A 24,130-nucleotide genomic window follows, 5' to 3' on the forward strand; every position below is an offset into this window, starting at 1 on the left:
CCCTTTTTCTCACCAGAAAAAGCTTTGAACAGAAACCCAGTCGGTTCTGATTCGTAGATATTTCTCTGGTAACGCTCATGCTCAAGAGAGAGAGAGAGAACCTTCTCTCTTAGAGTCATGGCTGCTTTTATCTTCCGCCTGAGAGAGACACACTCGTCTGACCTAGGAAGTAACACAAGGCATGTGGAAAACACACCAGTTCAACCACAATGTGTTGTTGTTGTTCAGGGGAGCCTGGCCAGTACAACCACAGTGTGTCACTGCCGTACTGAGCTTAACCAGTAAAACACAGTGCAACGCTGATGTACTGGGATAAAAACAGATTCGGATTGCAACCCTCCCAAAAGCTGCTCACCGAGCGAGCGAGTCGGGAGGAGGCGCTGCTGTTATCAGTCCCGTGGGCAACGTGCACATTTCCACGGGGACCGATGACGTCTCCACGCGGTCCAGCGGACTCGTACTGTGGCGTCCATTAGAGACCGTTAGTGTCTGCCATGCTGTGAACCAGGCCTGTCAGGCACAAAGGGCTCATAGAGGAGGCCATCGACGCCCAGGGACCCCCTGGGACCCCTAGCGTCGTGACCTCCTGACCGGGGCTGGATTACGTGCTTGTGTATTTTAAGACATTTTCAAAGGAACAAAATAAAGCACAGAGACAGTGTAAAACAACATAAAAAGTTTAACATACTCTTATGAAAACCCTTTATGTGTGTCTCAAAGCACTCAATGAACCTGAGCCTCCATCGTGGTAGTGTAGACAAAGGGCTAACTAGCTTAGTTTGTAAGCTTAGCCTGGTCTAGTCTAGCCTAGCTACAGGTCGCTTTTAGCCTTTAGCTGCTACCTGTAGCTGTTTGGCTAACCAAGAACGAAGGAGAGCTATGCCCACCGCAGCGTTGTTTTAGGGGACTGGCTAAGCGCTGCACCAAAACAACACTGCTCTTTAACTGTGTCGATGTTAGTGAGGCTAGTCAGCCGCTAAGTGAAAACAACATCAGCCTGACTCTATGGGCTCATAGAGGAGGCCTTCGACGCCCAGGGACCCCCTGGGACCCTTAGCGTCGTGACCTCCTGGCCGGGGCTGGATAATGTGCTTGTGTATTTTAGTATATTTTTAATGCAACAAAATAAAGCACAAAGACAGTGTAAAACAACATAAACAGTTTAACATACTCTTATGAAAACCCTTTATGTTTGTCTCAAGGCACCCAGTGAACCTGAGCCTCCATCGTGGTAGTGTAGACAAAGGGCTAACTAGCTTAGCCTGTAAGCTTAGCCTGGTCTAGTCTAGCCTAGCTACAGGTCGCCTTTAGCCTTTAGCTGCTACCTGTAGTTGTTTGGCTAACCAAGAACGAAGGAGAGCTATGGTCACCACGTGTTGTTTTAGGGGACTGTCTAAGCACTGCACCAAAACAACACTGCTCTTTAACTGTGTCGATGTTAGTGAGGCTAGTCAGCCACTAAGTGAAACAACAGCAGTCTGACTGGAGGCTATGCTAACCTAGCATACCATAGCTAGTAGTAGTCACGGTTAACTCACCAGGAGTGAAGAGACGTTGACATCCGTTTCCATGGAAACAGGTGACGTCGGCACCTAACCCACAGGGCCCGTGCAAGCGTGGGGGTCACGTGACTGAGTACGGAAGCATTCCACGCTGCTCCCTTGGTGTTTACAAAGTCCGTCGCCATCTTGTCTAGGCTTCTTGGCCTGGCTAAAGGAAGCGACGGAGCCACCTCCACCGAAGGAAGCACTCTGTCGCCCTCCAGAGGCTGGCGTGACACGGTGATTGGCAGGTTGTAAATATTGGGGTGACCTTCGACCCGCGCCGCCATCTTGCAAACCTTCCTTCCCACAGTGGGCCTCTGGCGCCCTCTGCCGGATGGATGGTAGAATTGGAAAATTCTGGCGTGACCCATGTACACTGGCGTATAGAATTAGCAATGGGTTTATTACCTTTGTCTTGTTTATAGCATGCACAGTATTCATCCCAGCAGCGTTTGGAAAGTCACCAAGGGACTTTCCAAGCGCTTTGGGCTTATAAGGGGTGGTTATCAACACGGGGACCACCTAGTGATCCCTATGCATCGATGCACCCCGACAGTTGTTGAAAACAGGCAGAGAAGTATCCCATTATTGTCTATCATGCTGTGAAAGCAGGCCTGATAGGCACAATGGGCTTATAGAGGAGGGCATCGACGCCCGGGGACCCCCAGGGACCCCTAGCGTCGTGACCTCCTGACCGGGGCTGGAAGTGTGCTTGTGTATTTTGGGAAATTTTAATGGAACAGAATAAAACACGGAAACAGCATAAACAGTTCAACATACTCTTATGAAAACCCTTTATGTGTCTCAAAGCACCCGATTGTAGCCTCGTTCTTCGTGGTACAGACGCCGGCTCTGAAGAGGCTAACGAGCTGGTGTTGTCCTAGCAAGCTAAGCTAGAACAGCGCTGCTAACAACCTGTTGCTTAGTGAGGCTAGCCATTCGTTGAAACCCCGTCCGGGGCTCGTCGTGGACACCTCCTGGGTGTCTGGTACGACGGGAGCTCCAGGAAATCTTCCCCGTCCTCCGCCATGTCGTCATCGTGAAGAGCCATCGACTCCTCGCTGGCAGGGGGGGGGAGGGAGGGCCGCTGCTAGCATGCTGCGGTGGGGACAAGCCCCCATCGCAGCAGCAGCGGCGGGAGGTGGCGTCAGCGTCGTGGACGCTTGACTCTCTAGTCTTGGCATCGGCACCGGTGGGGGTCCCATGAGCCGGGGGGCCGCTCGTGCTGCCCGACTGGGGTCCCGGTGGAGGTCTCACCGTTATCTCGTCTAGTCCAGCCGACCAGGGTCCTAGCCCTGACGAGCCGAGCGTCAAGTTGAGAAACGGTTAACCTCGTGCAGTTAGGGCACGCATCTGTCTCACCCGGGTGGGTCCTGGCGCAGAACGCGTGATCGACCCCCAAGCAGTGGATGAAGACGCGGTGGGGGTCGTCTGCGGCGATGAGGGGGTCGCATTCCGCGAACCCGCAACTCCTCGGTGGTTCCATCTTGGTCCTCGGTCTGGGAAAACAACAGGCTAAAGCCTAGCCAGTAGCGTAGCCTAGTAGCTGCTAGTATTAGCCTAGCCACTGAATGAATGAATGAGCTAGTAGCTGCTAACCGGTGTTAGCAGCTAACCGGCTTTTTCAGCTAACCGGCTTTTCCAGAACAGGCCAAGAATTAAGGAAAACTGAGAGGATAGGTAAATAAATAAATACTTAATAATAAGTTCCGGGAGAAAACTTATTTGCAAGGATTTTCCCGTGGGGATATAATCCTTATTCCCGCTTTGGGTTATAGTTGAAAATTTCCTTGCTTTCTTGTGTGTGAATTTCTGCGCATTCGCATGCAGAGTGGAGAAAAGAGGAAGAGCCTACGTCACGAGGGAGCTTTATACTCCCGGGTCTTCCGCACTCGTGACATACCCTTAGCCAATCAGTATTGGCGTCGGGAGCGTGTGTGTTGCTCTGTGTCATCGCCTGAGGGCGCTGATATCCCATAGTGAGTAGTAAACGGAGAACCGTGGTAAAACCCTCAGTTTCACCCTCCTTAATTTCGGAATGAGTCTGCAATAGACCATTTAGCCATATGCTGGTAAGTTTGGAGAGCCATCTGTAGAAGCTTACTGCAAGCAAAACAGACATTGTAACAATAAACAATACTTTATAAACATTTATTTTGCGTCGCTTACACATGCCCTTCCTGTCTCCATCAAAGACCTCCTGTCCTGCTTCAATGTATTGGGTGCTATTCATTCCCCTGTCTATCATTTTGCATTGACATTTTTATTGCTTTGTTGTGGGAAGGCACAGGCCACTGAGGCCAGGGCAAGGAGTTTCACATTTTAGGCACATGTTGTGCAGCAATGAAAAGACTATGTAGCTTACTTAATCCATTAGGACCGGGAACGCATCTGTTTAATGTTTTAGATTTCTGTGGGCTATACAAAAATAGCAGAGATACAGATCTGCTATTTAAAAACAAAACAAAAATAATCTTTGGGCTATTCAAAAATAGCAGATATACAGATCTGCAATAAAATAAAATAAAATAAAATAGATTTCTTTGGGCTATTCAAAAATAGCAGATAATTTGCTATTTTTGAAAAATCGTGAAGATTTGTGCAAACATTTGTAACTCAAATCTTTGCTTCTGGGGGGTCCCTGGAACAACATACTTTGAGATGGGGGTCCGCGGCCAAATACATGTCATTTTGGGGGTCCTTGACATTAAAAAAAGTTTGAGAACATAAGTTTGTTTTTCAAAACGGTTAGGATTTAGAAGACATTTGTAGAATATATTTTCAAAGATTTGCCCAAATCTTTTCAAAAATAGCAGATCTACAAGCTCGTAGCGCGGCACTCGGTGCCGCGCTATGAGCTTGTAGATCTGCTATTTTTGAATAGCCGCAAAGAAGTCTTAAAATGACACAGATGCGTTCCCGGTCTTAATGGCTTAAATGCTGACACCTAGTCTTCCATATGGCAAATACCTCTTTGAAACAGGAGAGTTGTCTGGATCATGTATAATAAATACAGAGGAACTTTGTTTTAATCCCAGCGATTATCCTCAGTGGGAGTATTTAAGTCTTGCTTTCCATAACATACGGTATGGATCTTGGACAGGGTTCTGTTGTATCATTTACGGTAGGTTATTTTTGTTGGAACATTTGAATATGGCATACGTCCAGGAGAATAATTAATACATCTGCACAGAATGTATTCTGGATGGGGTGATGGGCTGAGAATTAGTACATCCTCATCATGAGAGAGAGACACATATGCACCAACAAGACTATGAATTGAACAAGACTATGAATTGAAAATAGCCAATCTACAAGCTCACAACGCGTCGCGCTGCGACGCGTTGTGAGCTTGTAGATTGGCTATTTTCAGAGCGCAACCAAGTGTAAAATCGGTCATTACGACGCCATCAAGGCCCCGACCAAAATACATTATAGTCGACTAAATCAACTGTAGATTTAGTCGACTATAATCTTATGATATTTAGTCGACTAAAACTAGACTAACAGTAAAACATTTCAGATGACTAAAATATGACAAAAACTATATGGAATTTGATTCAAAAGACATGACTAAAACTAAATCAAAATGTGCTGTCAAATTCAACACTGATGTAACAGGTGCAGTCACTATGTAGTGTGTCCTCGGGAAGCATCCTAAATGTCTCTATTGAGACCAATCGCACCAGTTTCAGAGAGTCCTGACGTTTTGTTCCATTTATGTGGAGCATAATAAATGAAAGCAGTCTTTCCTTGTTCACTCCTTGTTTGATAGCTGAACCTCTGATGCAGTCAGAGGGACCCAATACCATAAGCTTACTCTCTTACTGTCATATAGCTGGAGGATGGTTTATTTTTGCTCTGCAGCACAGGGTTAGAAATTACCTTTTTTTTTCTCCCAGCGCTCCCTCCCCCTAATTGTTTTTTCTTTTTTCTGTCTTTTTTTTTTTTTTTTTGCATTTCGGGGCCACTGAAATGTTCTGATGAAAACGGTTATTAACACCCTTATCATTTAAAACATACAACTCAATGAATGACCTTGAAAACGGTTTGACATCACTGCATCGCTGTTCTAGATTTCCTTTGATTGAAATGGTAATTTTCAAATTAGTCAGAAGTTATTAACAACTGCTGGGTCTAGGCTGGGCTTTTTAATTAGTGTGAGAACAACTACATGTTTAAAGCACGATGTGACGGAGCTATAGAGCGTCGCAGTTCCCGCCCAAACTCAATGCATTTTTCCATTGACATTTCCAAAAATATTTATATCTATTAATTTAAGCCTCGAATCAAGCCATCATGACATGACATGAATCATGACCATAAAACGTTTGATTCTGTGATATATTTTTTTTTGAAAACGGCAAAACAAAGGGTATTTATTAAATATAGTATATCATATAATTAAATATAAAATTTAATAAAATCACAGAAAAAAACGTTTTATGGTCATGATTCATGTCATCTCATGATGGCTTGATTCGAGGCTTAAATTAATAGATATAAATATTTTTGGAAATGTCAATGGAAAAATGCATTGAGTTTTTTCTTCCGGCACCAAAAAAAACAGGAAGTGGGCGGGAACTGCGACGCTCTATTGATGAGGTAGCAATTTAGTATGTTCAAAATACTGTGACCAACCATGCATCTTCTCTAAGAACGCGTGAGGGAACTAAATTATATCCACAAAGTAGGTAGTAGCCTTCGTATTTTGTAAATATGTAGATAACTTGTCTGGCCTTCTGTTGCTCTCTTGTTTTGATCTCCTTCCCACTTGCCCCCCACCCCCTCTTCTTCTCCCCCCCCCCCTCTTCTTTCTATGGAAATTAACGTTGCGATGGGAACGATGTACAAAAACGAATTTCACCCACTTCTTTACCTTGTAAACCTGTGATGTGACAATAAAACTGATTCTGATTCTGTATACTGCATGCAAGATTATGTCTATCGGATGAAAGAGAGCGAGATATGGGTTCAGACTTGTTGAGGAGAACCAGTGGTGTAAAGTAACTAAGTACATTTACTCAAGTGCTGTACTTAAGTACAATTTTGAGGTACTTTTACTTTACTGGAGTATTTCCAATTGTCTATACTTTTACTTCTACTCCACTACATCTCAGAGACAAATATTGTACAGTACTTTTACTCCGCTACAATTATTTGAAAACTTTTGTTACTTGGCAGATATACATTATTACATTATAAAACATACATTAACCACTTTAGCCCTATTTTATACATAGGCTATTTGAAAATAGCAGATCTACTAGTTCACAACGTGTCGCATCGCGACGCGTTGTGAGCTTGTAGATCTGCCATTTTCAAACATTTTAGTACTTTTACTTTTGGTACTTTTTTAAGTACATTTTGATACCAATACTTTTGTACTTTTACTCAAGTCAGTTTTGAATTCGGGACTTTTACTTGTAACCGAGTACTTCTACATTGCAGTATTGATACTTTTTCCACTACTGAGGACAACAAGACATGATAAAAGTTCAGGCCAGTACTTTCAACTGAACAACACATTTTATGTTAATAGTTGTTTTTTTTCTTAATTGTTTACTTACTATTCATGTATGAGGTCCTTGATCCTCAGGCAAACAGGATTTGCCAAAATGCTTGCATTATTCCTAGAACGAGTTCATATGTGAGAAATCATGCAGGCGTGCAAGCTTAGCCCAGTAGTAGTTTATTTTGTGCATTTTATGCAGCAGCATATTCTGCTGTCCTGGCGTTATTTCCAAATGTTATTTTCAATCATGTTTTGCTCTAGCAACCTTGAATTATTGTAATCCTTAAAGATGCAGTGCCATCATTTGGGTACTGTTTCTGTTTTTCAATTGTCTAAGGACTTGATATTACTCCTCTAGACCAGTGGTTCCCAATTATTTTGGGGGGGGGGGGTCCCCAGAGGATTAGCTTAATGACTTTCATGCCTCACTCAACAGTAAACAAAGCAACGTACAGTAAGTGTATACAGGGTATCTGCACATTTCGAAAGTGACAATTTAAGGACTTTTAAGAACTTTTTTAATACCTCTAAAATGAAGAAGGAAAAAAGAATAAGACCATTACTACGTCAACATTAACCAACACACTATACTATTGTCAAAAATTGTCAATTATTACCTAAGAAAGACGGCTATTTATCTGTAGTTCGGCTATTTATTATTTATCTGTGGAACCGAGTCAAACTAAATTGAATGCCTCAACTCCTACAATTCCAAGTGGTTGTGAGGGTGAGGGGTCCCCAGTTCAAATATGATTATTTTAGGGGGTTCCCACTGAGTTCAAATATGATTATTTTGGGGGGTCGCGGCCTAAAAAGTTTGGGAACCCTTGCTCTCTAGACGACGAAAACACCTTTCCTTGTGTTTGTAAAGCCCCAATAACTTGTGGAAGTCTGTATGTTACTACTCATTTGCTAAATTGCTAGTTTGTTGGATTAGAAAAAATACTCGGGGCCCTATTTTCGCCGGTGCCTTATCCATTATCCCTAAACTTATTTGCCATTTTTTACTATTTTTAAAAACATTTTCAAATAGTTCAACTATAGCCGATCTACATCGACACGTTGTGAGCTTGTAGATCGGCTATTTGAACTATTTGAAAATGTTTTAAAAAATAGTGAAACATGGCAAAAGAAGTTTCCTTTAACCCCTAGAATGCTGGGAGCCAAAAGAGAGCCATAGACAGCCAGATTTAACATGGTCTTAGTCAGTTCTCGCAGGAACAACCTCTATTCATAAAGTACCATATTTTACAACCATTGGTCTCTGAGATGAGAGGTTCTATGTGTGGTTTGGGACTGGTCAGTGTCTATAGGCCCCTTAAACTTTCCCTTGCACGACTGTGATTTATCTTGACTGTCATACTGTATATTGGCCCCCAGTACCTCTCCATATATGGCATAAGCGGTGTGGTCCTACTCCTTCATAACGTTCTTAATGACCCCTGTCACTTAACCCTTTAAGACCGGGAACGCATCTGTGTAATTTTTTGATTTCTTTGGCTATTCAAAAAATAGCAGATATACAAGCTCATAGCGCGGCACCGAGTGCCGCGCTATGAGCTTGTAGATCTGCTATTTTATTTTTTAAATCATGGAAGATTTTTGAAAATCTTTGAACATGTATTTTTTTTAAAAACAAACATTTGTAACTCAAATCTTTGCTTCAGGGGATTTTACAAATATCTTCTAAAGCCCAACAGTGTTTTTTTTTAAACTTATGTTGCTATATATCAGTGCTTCTCAAACTTTTTCATGTCAAGGACCACCCAAAATGATTTGTATTTGGCCACGGACCCCCATCTCAAAATGTTTTGCTCCAGGGACCACCCCCCCCTCCCCCAGAAGCAAAGATTTGAGTTAAAAATGTTCCCTTTAAAAATATATATATTTAAAGATTTGCACAAATTTTCACGCATCTGTGTCAATTTAGATTTCTTTGGCTTGTAGATCTGCTATTTTTGAATAGCCAAAGTATAAAATAATGGTTTAAGTGGTTACACCAGATGCGTTCCCGGTTTTAATGGGTTAAAAGACCTCAGCGTCTTCTCCTGGGTTTCTTTGCCACATCTTAGAGAATGTGGTTGATACGAGGGCCCATGGCTATACGTTAAGCTGACATGATTCGCCGGTTGTCTTCATGTGCACTTCTTCATGCGTACGGCCCTGTAAGGCTCATGTTACAGGGCATCTCTACAGGGGCACGCAGGAGTGTGCCCCTGTTTCTACCACTCCATCTTTCTCCAATTCTCTCATCTCTTGTGTTTTCCTCCCATCGTTTTAACGTCAACTTTAGGTCACAGAATAGTGAAGTTAATTAAAGGGATAGCTCACCCAAAACCTTTTTTCCTATCGGTTAGTCACCCCATGGATACTTGAATTCATGTTTTTTTTTGTTTTTTTTGGTCACATTCCTAAGCCAATAATGTGATGACCGGCAGCGGTTCCGGTAGGAGACACAAAGAGTCTCCTTTGTATTTCCTACCGGAACCGCTGCATACCGGTCCCGCTGGTCATCAAATTATTTGCTTAGGAATGCAACAAAAACTAAAAAAATATCCATGAATTCAAGTCTCCATGGGGTTACTAATCGATAGAAAAAAAATATATATATTTGGGTGAACTATCCCTTTAATGTGCATTATCCCTGCTAATAAAGACATGAAATTGAATGATATCCTAATCCTATCCTAAACTACTTTAATTGAAATGACCTCCAAGATTTGTCCGGGGTTGGTCAACACACGAACACTCCACTTGCCCCGAAACTTGCCACAGACTGTTGATCAGAGCTCTGGCTATTATTTAGGCTTCTTTCCCCCGCCTTCAATGTATTTACATATTGTACGGTTAATATAAAACTACATTTCCTACTACATCTTAACATTTTAGCCACAGCAGCTTTCCTTCTTTTTGGCCGCAGCATCTCTTTTTTTGATCGGGCCTAGATGTGAGGGCCTCAAAGCGGCCTAAACCTCTAGTCATCTCAAAGAAGAAGCTGCTTAGGTGATTATGTCTGTTATGTGGTGTGTTTTCATTTATAGATAAGAGTATTACTGGCCTGATAGCTACGGTTTATCAGATGGGCCAAAGTGTGCTCTGTAGTTGGCCCAGGTCAAAGACGAGCACCAGATAAGAGAATTATGATTTGAAAAGGTCTACAATAGTTGCAATAACTCCAAAAATGTTAAAGCACTCCATTTTGATTTTAGAAAAGCCTCACGTCTAAAGCCTAATCCCCCTTGTGGGGGGAATAAAACAGCTTATGTTTTTGCAGGTCCCATGTGGTCCCTGTAAGATTTATGTTGACCTGACGGTCCAGTCAACTCTGCCAAGCTTATTTTTGCTTCCTGCAGCTTTAATTCTCAGAGTTCTCTTGTCACGCCAACCCTTTCTTTATGCAGTGTGCCGCCCTCTATTCAGTGGCATCACACTGGTCTGTCTCCTCTCCGTGGCGTATCTCCTGAACACGCTCCATTAAGATGCAACCCTGCGACTCTCTCCAGAGTCCTAGCCTTTCCTCACCTCCAAGCTGCTTGTTATGGTTCTCGTGCTTTTCATTGTGTACTTAACCCATTCAGACCGGGAACGCATCTGTGTGTAACCACCTTTAAACCAGGGGTGGGCAACTTTGATGATGGAGAGGGCCACTATTATTTCCACACTCACTCCAGGGGGCCACATTGCATATACTATCGCTATCGGGCAGAAAACTCCTATCTCTGTATTTTAACTTTTCTCGTAAATGAATGCCATACTTCGTGTTTTTCATGTCAAGGGCCCCCAAAATGATATGTATTTTGGCCACGGACCCCCATCTCAAAATATGTTGTTCCAGGGACCCCCAGAAGCAAAGAATTTAGTTAAAAATGTTCGCTTTAAAAAAAATATATATATATTCAAAGATTTGTGCAAATTTTCACGATTTTTCAAAAACAACAGATCTACAGGCTCAAAATAGCAGATCTACAAGCTCATAGCGCGGCACTCGGTGCCGCGCTATGAGCTTGTATATCTGCTATTTTTGAATAGCCAAAGTATAAAATAATGGTTAAAGTGGTTACACAGATGCGTTCCCGGTCTTAATAGGTTAAAGAGATGAGGGTCTGCAGTTACCCGGTCTAGAATGTGACCGTTGCTGACCCCAACCGCTGTTCTCCACATGGTGTGTTTATAATGCTTTCACACCGTGACACAGTCTGTGGTATTGTGCAATGTTTTTTTTCACACCACCATTTTGAAATGTTTGTAATCATTTTTTCAGTGTGAGGATCACTTTTCTTCTCTGTGTTGTAAAACTCAAGGAATATAAACAGAACAGGCACTGATGCCAAGCTCATCCTCCCAGCCTGGCGCGCAGCACAGCCAGACTCTCTCTGCTTAGCCTTGCTTTCTGCACTTTGATCACACATTATTTACCCTGATTTACCCATTAACCAATCACTCATCCACATATCACATGCCTTCTTGACAGGATTGTGTTCATTTAAAGTGTATTTTGTAACAGATTACTACCGGCATTTTTTTTTTTTTTGATTTGATTTATTTGAAAAGCCAAAAACCACATGGTTACAGCAGTTCGTACACAAGAAAGTCCTGAGACTTATTTCCATTGAGGTCCTCTAGCAATAAGTTAAAAATACATTACAAAACGCATGACAATAACATAATGCAATACATACATACAAACAAGTGCTCCCTTATCTTTCCCTAGTCTAATGACCCACTATGGGGGAACCTTTTCTAATAGACATGCTTTTGTCGGCTTCTTAAAAGAGCTCAGATTGGTTGTCAGTTTGACACTGGTTTCGAGGTAATCTCGTAAGTAAAATAATATCATTACTTGCAGTACTTTACTCCAAAACCTATAAAACATTCTGGTAAATGATGTAATCCAAGGGGTACATGAGGAAAACGGATTATATTGCGAAGGTAATACTCTCTAACCCTCTTTCTTTTGATAGATTGATTGAATACTTTATTAGTCAGAAATGTAAACGGCACGTGGTCCAGTAAGACGACTCATTGACTGCCGGAGTAAATAAATCAGCCCTTGCCAGCCTTTTTGAGCGTTTTTTACTAACCTTTTCAAGAGCCACAGAATATTTCGCTCCAAAAGACGGAGGAGTGTCCATGCTTCCATCGGAGAAAAAAAGCGTGTCACCTCGACCCTCCGTTCTGTAGTTATTGTCTGTTGAATATAGCTGGTTCTCGCCAAAAAAGCAGAAAAAAACGAAGCAGAGAAAATTATATTTTTCTAAATCCTTCAACATTAGATCGGATGAGGCTGGGTTTGTTGTGATCACGTTATTTCCGGGTGTAATCTTCTTCGGAAGTCATAGGATCACTCATAGGTTGGTCGAAGAGCGCCCTCTAGCGTAAAAACACTGAAAACACCAGCATATACGTCAAAATACGTAAATGCCGGTGTGTGCGTTTGGATTGACACGCGTCAAAATACGTCGATGGCAGTCAAAGAGTTAAAGCTAAAAGGATAACACAAAAAAAAAGTCCAGGGGACTTGTTTCCATTGTGTAATTCAATTAATCAACACGGCATTCAAAATGTAACTCAATAATACGGTGTCATTAACAAATACAAACACTGTATGCACAAAAGAAAAATTACATTGAGCTCCCCTTGGGGTCTCTTGACAGTAACCTACAGAGATGATGAATGGAATGATGAACGGTTGGTATCAGACGTACAGTAGCTGTCTGCAGAAAAGGGAGAGGCTGGAACACTGGCACCGAGTATGAGATTAAACCATTTAGACCGGCAACGCATCTGTGTCATTTTTATTTTATTTCTTCTGCTATTCAAAAATAGCAGATATACAAGCTCATAGCGCGGCACCGAGTGCCGCGCTATGAGCTTGTAGATCTGCTATTTTTGAAAAATCTTGAACATTTTGTGCAAATCTTTTAATATATATATTTTTACATTTTTAACTCAAATCTTTGCCTTTGGGGGTCCCTGGAACAAAATATTTTGAGATGGGGGTCCACGGCCAAATGCAGATCTAAAAATGTTTTCTTAATCCTAACCGTATGTTGCTATATCAGTGGTGCTCCAGCTTTTTCATGTCAAGGACCCCCAAAATTATATTTATTTGGCCGCAGACCCCCATCTCGAAATGTTTTGTTCCAGGGACCCCCAGAAGCAAATATTGGAGTTAAAAATGTTTGCTTTAAAAATATATATATATTTAAAGATTTGCACAAATTTTCATGATTAACTTTTTTTTTCTTTTTCTTCAGATCTAGTTTGTATATCTTCTACTATTTTTGAATAGCCAAAGAAATCTAAAAAGACACGGATGCTTTCCTGGTCTTAATGGATTAATACAGCCACTGAGGTGACTTATCTCTCCATATACATTATGGCTATCAGTGATGGATCGTGGAGCATTCAGATGTATTTATAGTGGGCACTGGGCAGGTCTTTTGAGTTCTCTGTGGTGACTAAAGGCCCCTGACTGACTGCACCCCCTGATGTGCCTGTCTGTCTGTGGGGTGGAGATATGGAATGGCTTGACCGAGGATACAAAACACAGCATTAATGTCACTCAATTAAAAAAAAAACTGTTCAAATGTATTATCTTGGCTAAATACTGTACAATATAGTATATACACTATAATGGTAGTATGGTGGTGGTGACGATGATAGCGATGGTGGCAGAGATGGTAATATTGGTGGTTGTGATGATGGGGGGGGCGCCCGCTGGCCTAGCGGTCCAGGTGCATACCACATACTTGACAGCGTGTCGCGGGTTCGACTCCCGATCGACGACCTTTGCTGTGTGTCACCCCCCCATCGCTCTCCCCGTTTCCTGTCAGCCTACTGTCCTGTCAAAAAAAGACATAAAAGCCCCCAAAAATATATATAAAAAAAAAAAAAAGATGATAAACTCATTGAGTGCCAGAATTAATGTAGCGATTCTTTAAAAAAAATCTAAATCCTAACAGTTTTTGGAAAAAAATCTAAAAACATTTTTTTCACGATTTTTCAAAAATAGCAGATCTACAAGTTCATAGCGCGGCACTCGGTGCCGCGCTATGAGCTTGTATATCTGCTATTTTTGAATAGCCAAAGACATCTAAAGTGACACAGATGCGTTCCAGGTATTAATGGGTTAAGTCAGCCAGTGCCAGCGTTTTTGAGCATTTTTACTAATCTTTCAAGAGCCACAGAATATTTTGTTCCAGGATGATCGACACACAGAGTGTCGCAAAAGACGAAAGTCTCTGCCAAAAACGCAGGAAAAAAACTAAGCAGAGTAAGGTACATTTTTCTAAAGCCTTTAACATTAGATTGGAGTGTTTGTTTGGCATGGGATCGCTCACAGGTTGGGGAACAGCTGTAAACACTGAAAACATGGTTTGGACATGGTTGTTACACGTCTTTGGCACTCTGGGCTTTGGAAAAAAATGTACATGTTACACGTCAATGGCACTGAATGAGTTAACTCATTCAGTGCCTGACCTATTTCTGGCAGTTTGGCTCTGAGTGCCGGAGCCAAAATTCATTGTAAAAAAAAAAGTGCTTAGGAGCCGAGATACAGACTTTTTCAGTAAGAAGTTAAACAAGAAGTGAATGGAGTTGAACATTTTCAAATCATCATATCTTGGGTTCTGAACACGTCTTAGACGTCCAGTGGCACAGGGCTTATGATACAACGGACGTCTTAGACGTCCAGTGGCACTGAATGAGTTAATAATGTTTATGTAGTGTATAATTGCATATATGGATCCATATAGATCTATATAATGACACGCTTATTGATAGGTGTGGGATTGTTTAAAAAAGATATATATTTAAAAGTGGAATTTATACCGTTGACTTACATTCATTGCAACTACCTTTTGCCAAACATAAGGTTATGTTCGTAGGATAGGCATTTTATAAGCTTTTAGCTTCAGCCTGTTACTTTTTTGATCACATTTAACTATGTAACAATTTGTTTATGATGTTATGGATACTGGTGATTGGTGAAGAAGATCAAAATAGAATAAACCAAAAAGCTTGTGGAGCCACAGCTTTCTCAAATTGTTTCAATGAAATGCTGCTCACTTGATCAGAGACTTTATCATCGTTTTTTTCTCCTCTTTTCCTTTTAGTTCCATCTCAGACATCTTTGGACCAGAGCCGGTCCCAAACATTGAGTGAGTAGTTCTGTTATCCTTGCAAGTGTTTTATTAAAACCACTCACACATTTCTGCTGAAAAATACAAGGTCATGTGAATGCTTTCTGCTGTGTTGGCCACATCAGGAGGACGGGTACATGAAAGGTTTCTCGTAGCACCAATTTTTGCTCATGCAGTTGATTGCCTTGCAGGTAATTGCATAATGGACTGTAATTTGTCCTTATACAGCTATCCACAGATTTTTGCCATTTAGCCATTTAGACCGGGAAATAATCTGTGTCATTTTTGACCCTATAAGTGGGGTTGGGACACCTCATTAGTATTAGTTTCCTGCACTGTGATTGGCCCGTTAGAACACCCCTAGCTGTACTGTGATTGGCTGACTCTATTGGTTGACTCTATTCAGCACTGTGATTGGCTAGCGAGACACATGATGATGACATTAATAACCTATAAATAGGATTATGCACTTCCAAAAACGGCCTCAACATGTTTGTGTCTGGCCTCAACAGCTGCAGCTGATTGAAACACAAAGATGCAACCAGTTACACTAATTAAACACAAACAGGAGTGCAACACATGCGCATAATGAACTCATCAAAGGCACCACTCACTTCACACTGGGTGTGATCTTTTACTTAAATTTGAATACTGGGCTGAAACTTTGCATCATACTGTCCACGTGATGTCCGAGATCCACACGGAAGCCACGCTGTCATCATTAGTCCCCATTAGTCTTGTTTTATAAGCCTCTAGTTCAATAAAACTCAGCGCTATAGCATCTAGAAGAGACGTTTGAGTAATTAAGTGGTCATGAGAATGTGTTCAGTGAGCTCAGACACATAGCTCTGTGTAACTTGTCACATCAAGTGTGAATATTTACTTAATGCATCATCCTCCAACCCAGCACCTCTCTCCCTGCAGTCTGCTGTCTTTTCTCTCATTAACACACCGTGTCATAACTCAACCCCTTGCAGTGATGGATTATAGAGGTTGACCCACTGGATCATAACTCAACGCCCTTACCTTACTCTATAAGTAGTTATACTGTATCTGACACAGCATGTCAAATCACATCCACCCTGGCCTGAATGCCTAGCTTTTTTTAGACTTTGCAATATGAGACTTCTAAATAATGATAGTGCTTACAGTATTGCAGTTACGAAATGTTTAATGGGGTTGTTGGGAGTAAACATATTCTCTGCCAGGTATTAATTAATTAATTCATCCGCCATTGCCAGCGTTTTTTACCTTATTTTGACGATCCACAAAAGCCACGATGTGGACACGGATGTAAACAAATGCTGTCTGGGGAGGGGGGGGAGGGTCTCGTTTATCCACCGGAACAAAAACATTTGAACCGCGATCGTCCGTTCTGTTGTTATCGGCTGTTTAATATGGCTCGTTTTCATCAAAAAATAAGAAATCCGAGCTAGATGTGTTATTCTAAATCTCATAACATGGGAGTGGATGGAGTGACCTTTTTTGGGGCGACGTCATTTCTGCTTCTATCATTCGCTCGCAGTCAAGGGATCATTCATAGGTTGCCGAAGAGCGCCCTCTAGTGTAATACAAAAAAAATAGGATAGTTTTTTTAAATGACGTAGATCTACGTCAATGTCAGGGAATGTGTTCACTGCTCATCCCAACAGTTTGGCAGCTTGTCGCACAAAGAAATTCACAGCAGCAAACGGGATTAGTTAACAAGGTAATTTTAAGCGACAGCATGCAAGAACAAAGCAGTGGATCCCACACACTGCCGAGCTTAGAACTAGAACTTGTTATTCAGATACAACAACGATTCAACTCACACAGCAGCTTCCTCAGCTCTAACCACAGGTGATTGATCACCAGTCACATGTCAAGCAATTATAACGCGTACAGTCTATTAGGACCTCAGAAATAATAAACAAACATGATTGATTACAAAAAACAATTTTATACAGGTAATTACTATGAGGGATACAAAACGTTTTTCATACTTTTACACAACCATTGGGCTTCAAATATTGGCATGAAGCAAAAAATATATATAGTAAAAGCACCTAAATCGTCAGTAGACTGGGACATGGAGGACAAATAAATCACTACTAAGTAAGAGTGCCACAATTTCCAATCAGACTATAATGATCGAGTAGTAGAAATGGTAGGAAAATGTGTTGGACAATTAACTATAGGAAAATATTGGTGACTCAGCCAGTAAGTGCACCGACCATTATGCTTGTTTGATTGATTAATTGATTCCATACTTTATTAGTCAAAAATTTAAAATAGCACAAGGTACAGTCAGACATTAACTCATTCACTGCCAGAACTTTTTTATTTTTGCGTTTGACAAACTGCCAGAGATTTTTCATAGAAAAAAAAAAGTACTCAGGAGCCAAGATACAAAATGTTTAAGTTTTAAGTTAACAAGGAAGTGAATGGGAGTCTAGATCTTCAACAAATCATATCTCCTTGGTCTTTAGGTTAAAAATTAAATAAATAAATAAGAAAAGAAAAAACTTTTTTTTTGAAAAAATTAAAAGTCGTTTTAGTCGTTCTTGGCAGTGGAGGCTTAAAGGACAAAAGTCGTTCTAGGCAGTGAATGAGTTAAGGCTAAAAGGATAACACAAATAAAGTCCCGGGGACTCGTTTCCATTGTGGTCCTATGTGAGTCACAAAGTCCCAAGTTCAAATCCAACTCCTGTCCATGTCTTGCATGTCTCCCCTCTCTCAGCCCCTAGGTTTCTTCTCTCTATGTTTCTTCTTTCAATTATTTCCAAAAAATATTTCATCTAAGTTAGAAGCTACTAATAATAAGCAACAGCATTCAAAAGGAAAAAAAGATTTCACCATCCCCAAAAGAAGATTAATATTCATGTGTTGTTACTATTTTGTTTGTCGACTGTCAGATTTGTATCTGTCTGTGAGAAGGAAGAGTATCGGGGCTACTACTACTGTCAACCGTTTGAATTCAAGTCAAGGTGTAGCTTTTTGTTTTTGGCAGAGGAGAGACAAAGTAGCTCTTTACACAGCTGGGCTCCCCATCATGAATATATCTCCTCCGATGTGCTGCTGCTGCTGCGGTGGCCATGACTTATTATTGTCACCGTTTTTTTCCACCTGCCATAACATGACAGTGCGCTGGCAGGTCTCTCTTATGACAGGAACAGAATGTTTTCTTGTATGTGTGACCACAGCGGTGGAAATTGATTCTGCACAGTTACTGTATTATCCCATTCAAACCGGGAAAGCATCTGTGTCATTTTAGATTTTAGCTATATATATATATATATATATATGTAGCACATTATTTTATACTTTGGCTATTCAAAAATAGCAGATATACAAGCTCATAGCGCGTCACTCAACTTGTAGATCTGCTATTTTTAAAAAATCGTGAACATTTGTGCAAATCTTTGAATATATATATAGATACATTTTTTTTTTTTTTTAACAAAGATTTGCACACATTTTCACGATTTTTCAACATAAGTAAAAAAAAGATCTTCAAATATATATATATATATATATATATATATATATATATATATATATATATATATATATACATTTATATAATCTATATTATAACTCAACTCTTTGCCTCTGGCAATATTTTGACACGTCGCCAAATACATATAATTATAGCGGTACTTGACAAGAACAAGTTTGAGCACCGCTGATACAGGAAGTTTTCTTTTTTTTTGTTGAAAACTGTTAGGATTTAGAAGACATTTGTAGAATCTGCCTCAGTCAGGTCTTAATGGGTTAAAGTAGCCGTTGTTTCAAAATGCTGCTTCAATTGCACTGAATGAATGTTCATCAAGCCCGTTGCTGCTGCATGGTGTGGATGACGTCACATCTGTGATAAGAAGCACTGAAGTGTACCCTGGCAGCATTCAATCCAACAATACAAACCACAGGCTGTCATATATACACAGGCAGTTCCTTATCCTAGACATGACGTTGGTTTTTAAATTGAATACTGTACCCTAGTCTTTCTAGGAAACATGAATATTATCTCTCCAAGAACACAGGTCTCAAAGTGAGGTCCGTGGACCCCCTAGGGTCCTTGAGAGGAGGCCGTTAAATGGTTCCAGGAAAATGAGGAACAGTTAAAATACTTGAGCCCTGTTTTGTTTTTGAGATATTCGAAAACTCATAACTCATAATGCGGAGCAATGTGACACATTCACAACACGTCATGTTAAAGGAACGAGTTACAACGTGAGTTACTCACGTTGTGAGCTTGTAGATCTCTTAATTTTGAAAATTTGACAGATCTTCTCTCCCTGGCACAATATCTTTTAAAATGGAGATCGACGGCCAAATACATAAATGTAGGGATCCTTGACATGAAAACGTTAGAGAACCACTGTCCCTGTAGCCTGCTGCAACCCTCCTGATTTCGTGTATAAAGGGGCGGGTGTAAAGAGCCGGCGAGAAACTGCGGCTGATCCCATTGGTTCACCGATCTGTCCGTCAACCCCCGCCCCGTTAACACAACATTACGAGCGACGCCCACTGCACTCTGGTTGGTTGGGAAGTGAAACACTTCCTCATACCCAGTACGGGCTATCGTTGGGCCAGGCTTTTATTTTTTAGCAAAACTAAGCAATAAAAGCCTGGAGATCGAGGCTACTGTCCCTGATACCCCTGGCGATTATAGTTTTTCTGTGTTTTCTGAAACTGTAGCCATTTTCATTAACTTTAAAATAGCACTATTCACGGTTGGCAAAAGGGCCTTTCTGTGTGGAGTTTGCATGTTCTCCCTGTGTCTCCTAGGGTAGGTACCCTCACCAAAAACATGCAGTAATCCTGGTCTCTGTACTGCCTCCCTCTGGTCAGTCGGAGCGCCTGATGGAGGTGAAAGGAACTGGTTGGAATAACGTGTTCCTACGTCCTACCGGGGAAACTCCCCACTGTCAGGTGATAAGAAGTGGCTTGCTAGCTCCTCATGCATTGAAGGAAGCATTAGCTCAGTTTTGGGCTCTCCCTCGGCTGGCAGAGGGAGAGTAGCGCCCAGGATTAAAGGAAAAAATGGGTTACACAATCGTGGGATAAAAATGTAAGTAAAAAGAAATAGCACTATTCACAGGTTTAAGCTCTTCAGCAAACTGTCAAGTGTAGTCATGAAGCCGCCTCCTATAAGCTCACTAATGATGTTTTGACAGCTGACAATCCTTCAAAAATGTGATCAAATAAATCACAACGTGATCCAAAAAAAAGGATGCTCGTGGCAAATTAGCTTCAAGGTAGGTCATCTCACATATGGTACGGATCAGTGAAAGGCAAGTGAAGAACATAAAACATAATGGCTCAATGCAGTGTGTCTGGCTGAGGCCCACTGTGTATTTCTTCTCCATTATTGTTGCTCGCTAGAAGATCAAGGCTCCACTCTGTCTCTGTCTGTATGACCTTTTGGTAAAGACCAAAACCTGCCACTGTTTATTCCTAATGTCATAGTTCCACACAACACATTTTCCATACAGCTATTCATTTTCCCCTGTAGCGCTTGGAACCTTGGAATGCCGTGTTGATTCAAAAAGGGGGGGAAGGTATGATTTTATTGTCTTGTGATGAGTGTGAAAGGGAATTTGGCCAACGGCAAACAAAACCGCCGCTCTCTCTATCCTCAGGCTTTTTTTGTCTAACGCTGCGAGGAATTTGGCTGCAGAAAGCTCCAGTGGTGTAAAGTAACTAAGTACATTTACTCAAGTACTGTACTTAAGTACAATTTTTAGGTACTTTTACTTTACTGGAGTATTGCCAATTTTCAGTACTTTTGCTTCTACTCCACTACATATCAGAGGCAAATATTGTACTTTCACTCCACTACAATAATTTGAAAACTTTAGTTAGTGTGGTTGCCCTAACAGGGCAACCAGACTATAGTTATCTTCGCGCTTTATTATTAATATAGATAAACTTTATTTCCAATCGTAACTCCTCCCACAGTTTACTTTTCCCAATTTAGTGCCATATGTCAAAATGACCGGCCTCACCGGGAATCGTGTGCTTGTATTTTGCTAAGAGATTGGTTGCATAGTTTTATTGATATTGATTTATTAGTGCATTAAATTTCCCCATCCACTTTAATTAAAAAGTGAAAAAACTCAAATTCAAGTATTTTTTTCTCAGAAACCGTAAGAGCTAGAGTTACCAGATTTGGAGGGGAGGTTCATAATTTAGTCAGAAATTATTGAAAAAATAATTACACTAATCGGCCACATGGTGGCGCTATAACAGCCCCCTTTACGTTTTGGCCTATAACTCTTCAACCGTAGGTCGTAAAATCAAAATTTCTTTATATAGGCCACGCCCATTTGCGTCAGGATAGATTTTCCGCCATTTTGAATTTTCTTCAAAACACACTTTTAGCTCCTCCTCCCATATATTTTGTCGGTACACATGATCTCTGGACCCATGCGATAATCTGGACCGAAACAGAATTTTGATAGTCCATACCGTTCGTCCGTAAATGGCTTCCAAAGTTAGCGGGAGGGGCCCGTTTTACAAAAAAGCCCACAAATCACAAACAAAACGTCCAGTCAATCCCAAATTTAAATCACATGTCAAGTGTGGTTTATTCAACAAATCCCCAAAAGAATTTCCACTTTGATCCGTAGGGGGCGCCACAAATGCTCAAAATGTAACCTTTTGATGCAAAAACCATATGTTGGGGGGACCAATCCTCTCAAAATGAAACGCAAGTGATCTCAGGAGTTGCGTGACAATGTAATTGGCGCAGCCTCCGACGGTATTCCTCCCAGCGTATTCCTCGAGTCCCGGCGGCAGCGACCCGCGACTCGCGTCGGCGCAACCACACTCTGCAATTGCCCTGAATTGCGACGCGTCTAGTTACTAGTTACTTTGCAGATATAAATGATTACATTATAAAACATACATTAACCACTTTAGCCCTATTTTATACCTGGGCTATTTGAAAATAGCCGATCTACAAGCTCACAACGCGTCGCGCCGCGTTGTGAGCTTGTAGATCGACTATTTTCAAACATTTTAGTACTTTTACTTTTGGTCTTTAAGTACATTTTGATACCAATACCTTACTCAAAAATTAAAAAGTAAATTTTGAATTCCAGACTATTACTTGTAACGGAGTACTTCTACATTGCAGTATTGATACTTTTACTTAAGTAACACATTTAAGTAATTTTCCCACCACTGTACGCAAGGCACATCTTCACCTTTTTTTTGCACACGTGGATTTGTGACAGAAATTCCAGCGGTGGAATTTTGTTTTTACTATTCATCTATTAGTCAAAGATAGCAAAGGCTGCAGCAGGTCAGATTTTAGTCATTGACTACAGGGTAACATGTCTGTAGGGTAAACAAACTGTAGAAAGCCCTTCATGTCTAGGCTCTAAATGGTTCCACATGCAAAAGGCACTGGAGGTTTGTTGGGGGCCCCCTGAGGTTTGGTGGGGCCCCCCTCTCGTTCCTATGGGGGAGCTCTGTTATCTGAGCATTTCCTTCAGAGAAAAGAGAGAGAGAGAGGAGTTTTTCCTATCCTCTGTCGGAGCAAAGTAATTCCGTTCCCTCTCTCCTCCTCCTCTTCACCTCCATCAAACGCAGTCTGCCTCTCCCTGTGAGAGTGCTGTACACAGGGCCAAACCGAGAGCTCAACCCAGTGTTTGTCAGTTTATGTGAAATGGTGCCATAACTTAACACTAGTGAGACACTTTGAGCTGACACGGCCGCCTCACACCGGGCTGTCTCTGTCCCGTTGCCGTGCTCCCACTTTGTTCTTTCTGACACACGAATGCAAAGAACGTTAGCCTTGTTATTCTAAAACATTTTACATGTCAAGGAGACAAGGACGGCCCAAATTGATACATATTCGGCCATGGACCCCCATCTGTAAGAATTTTGTACCTTATGAGGCCCCCATAACAGACGATTTGTGTTAAAAAATGGCAAAAGTATTCCAATAGAGCACTGAAGTCTGACTTAGTCTGACTCTGATTTACACATCCTACCTGGCATCATATAAGAACTGTGTTCCAAACATAAACAAATGATCCAGACGGTTTGACTCTTATGGATACAAAGTATCAACTGACGGTGAGAAAACGCTAATGTTACCGCCGCCGATTTAAGTAAATTTTTGTCAGAAGCAGACAGTATCAAATATGAGTGACTGACTATCATATACGATACAGAGCCACCTCCCCGACAATATCGCCGGGACAATTTGTTTATTTTTGGACAACAATTCCTATATGAGACGATTCTAAGATGATCCAATGTTATTCTCCATAGAGATATTCCTTCCACAACCCAGGGGATGAACGAGTGACGTCAGGACTTCGGTACTCTATTTTGCTTTTAATTTTCATGATTGTTCGAAGTGTATCCAAAAATAATAACCAATCTACAAGCTCCAATTTGAGCTTGCAAATAGGCTATTTTTGAATAGCTGCTGAAGCATAAAATCGGGTTAAATTGGTAAAACTCATGTTGATGCTATTTTAACACATTTTGCTGAGGGACCGCCTGGAACCCCTTTCAAGGACCCCTGGGGTCCACATTTTGAGAACCGCTGGTTTATTTACCGTCCCATGATATCCATATCCTTGAGTTTTACTGACTTACCGACTTGTCCCAACTCCCCACTGAGTATTAAAGAATTGCTGGATTTACGGTTAAAGTTTTTCTCTGAACTCGAGGAACACTTTATTCTCGAGTAATATTTTCTGCTTCCCTTTGTAACTCGCAGAGGGTAGCAGTCACTCAAGAGGATTTAATAATGATACGGCTGAGTCAGGTATTGGCAGAATTAGCTGAACCAAAACTTTATTTGGCTTATCATTTTAAGTTCCTTTGAATTATTATCCAATATATTATGTGACTGCCTTGCATTTGTTTGGAAAAACTTTCATTTCTAGAGCATATTTGATTTCATGTAAACTGTAGTGCAA

General features: G+C 41.2%; 1 protein-coding gene across 1 annotated transcript in view; it reads left to right on the plus strand.

Moving 5' to 3' along the window:
- The window catches only part of rad18 (RAD18 E3 ubiquitin protein ligase), a gene marked incomplete at its 3' end in the record, with an annotated part of 93,689 nt that overhangs the window by 65,174 nt on the left and 4,385 nt on the right, over positions 1-24,130 (plus strand). Inside the window, exon 12 of the mRNA XM_080424263.1 lies at positions 15,177-15,221. Coding sequence (XP_080280389.1) covers positions 15,177-15,221 — 45 coding nt within the window. The remainder of the gene's footprint in view (positions 1-15,176; positions 15,222-24,130) is intronic.

The sequence above is a fragment of the Gymnoscopelus braueri genome, assembly GCF_963280865.1.
Source record: "Gymnoscopelus braueri genome assembly, chromosome: 3".
In the NCBI taxonomy this organism is placed as follows: domain Eukaryota; kingdom Metazoa; phylum Chordata; class Actinopteri; order Myctophiformes; family Myctophidae; genus Gymnoscopelus; species Gymnoscopelus braueri.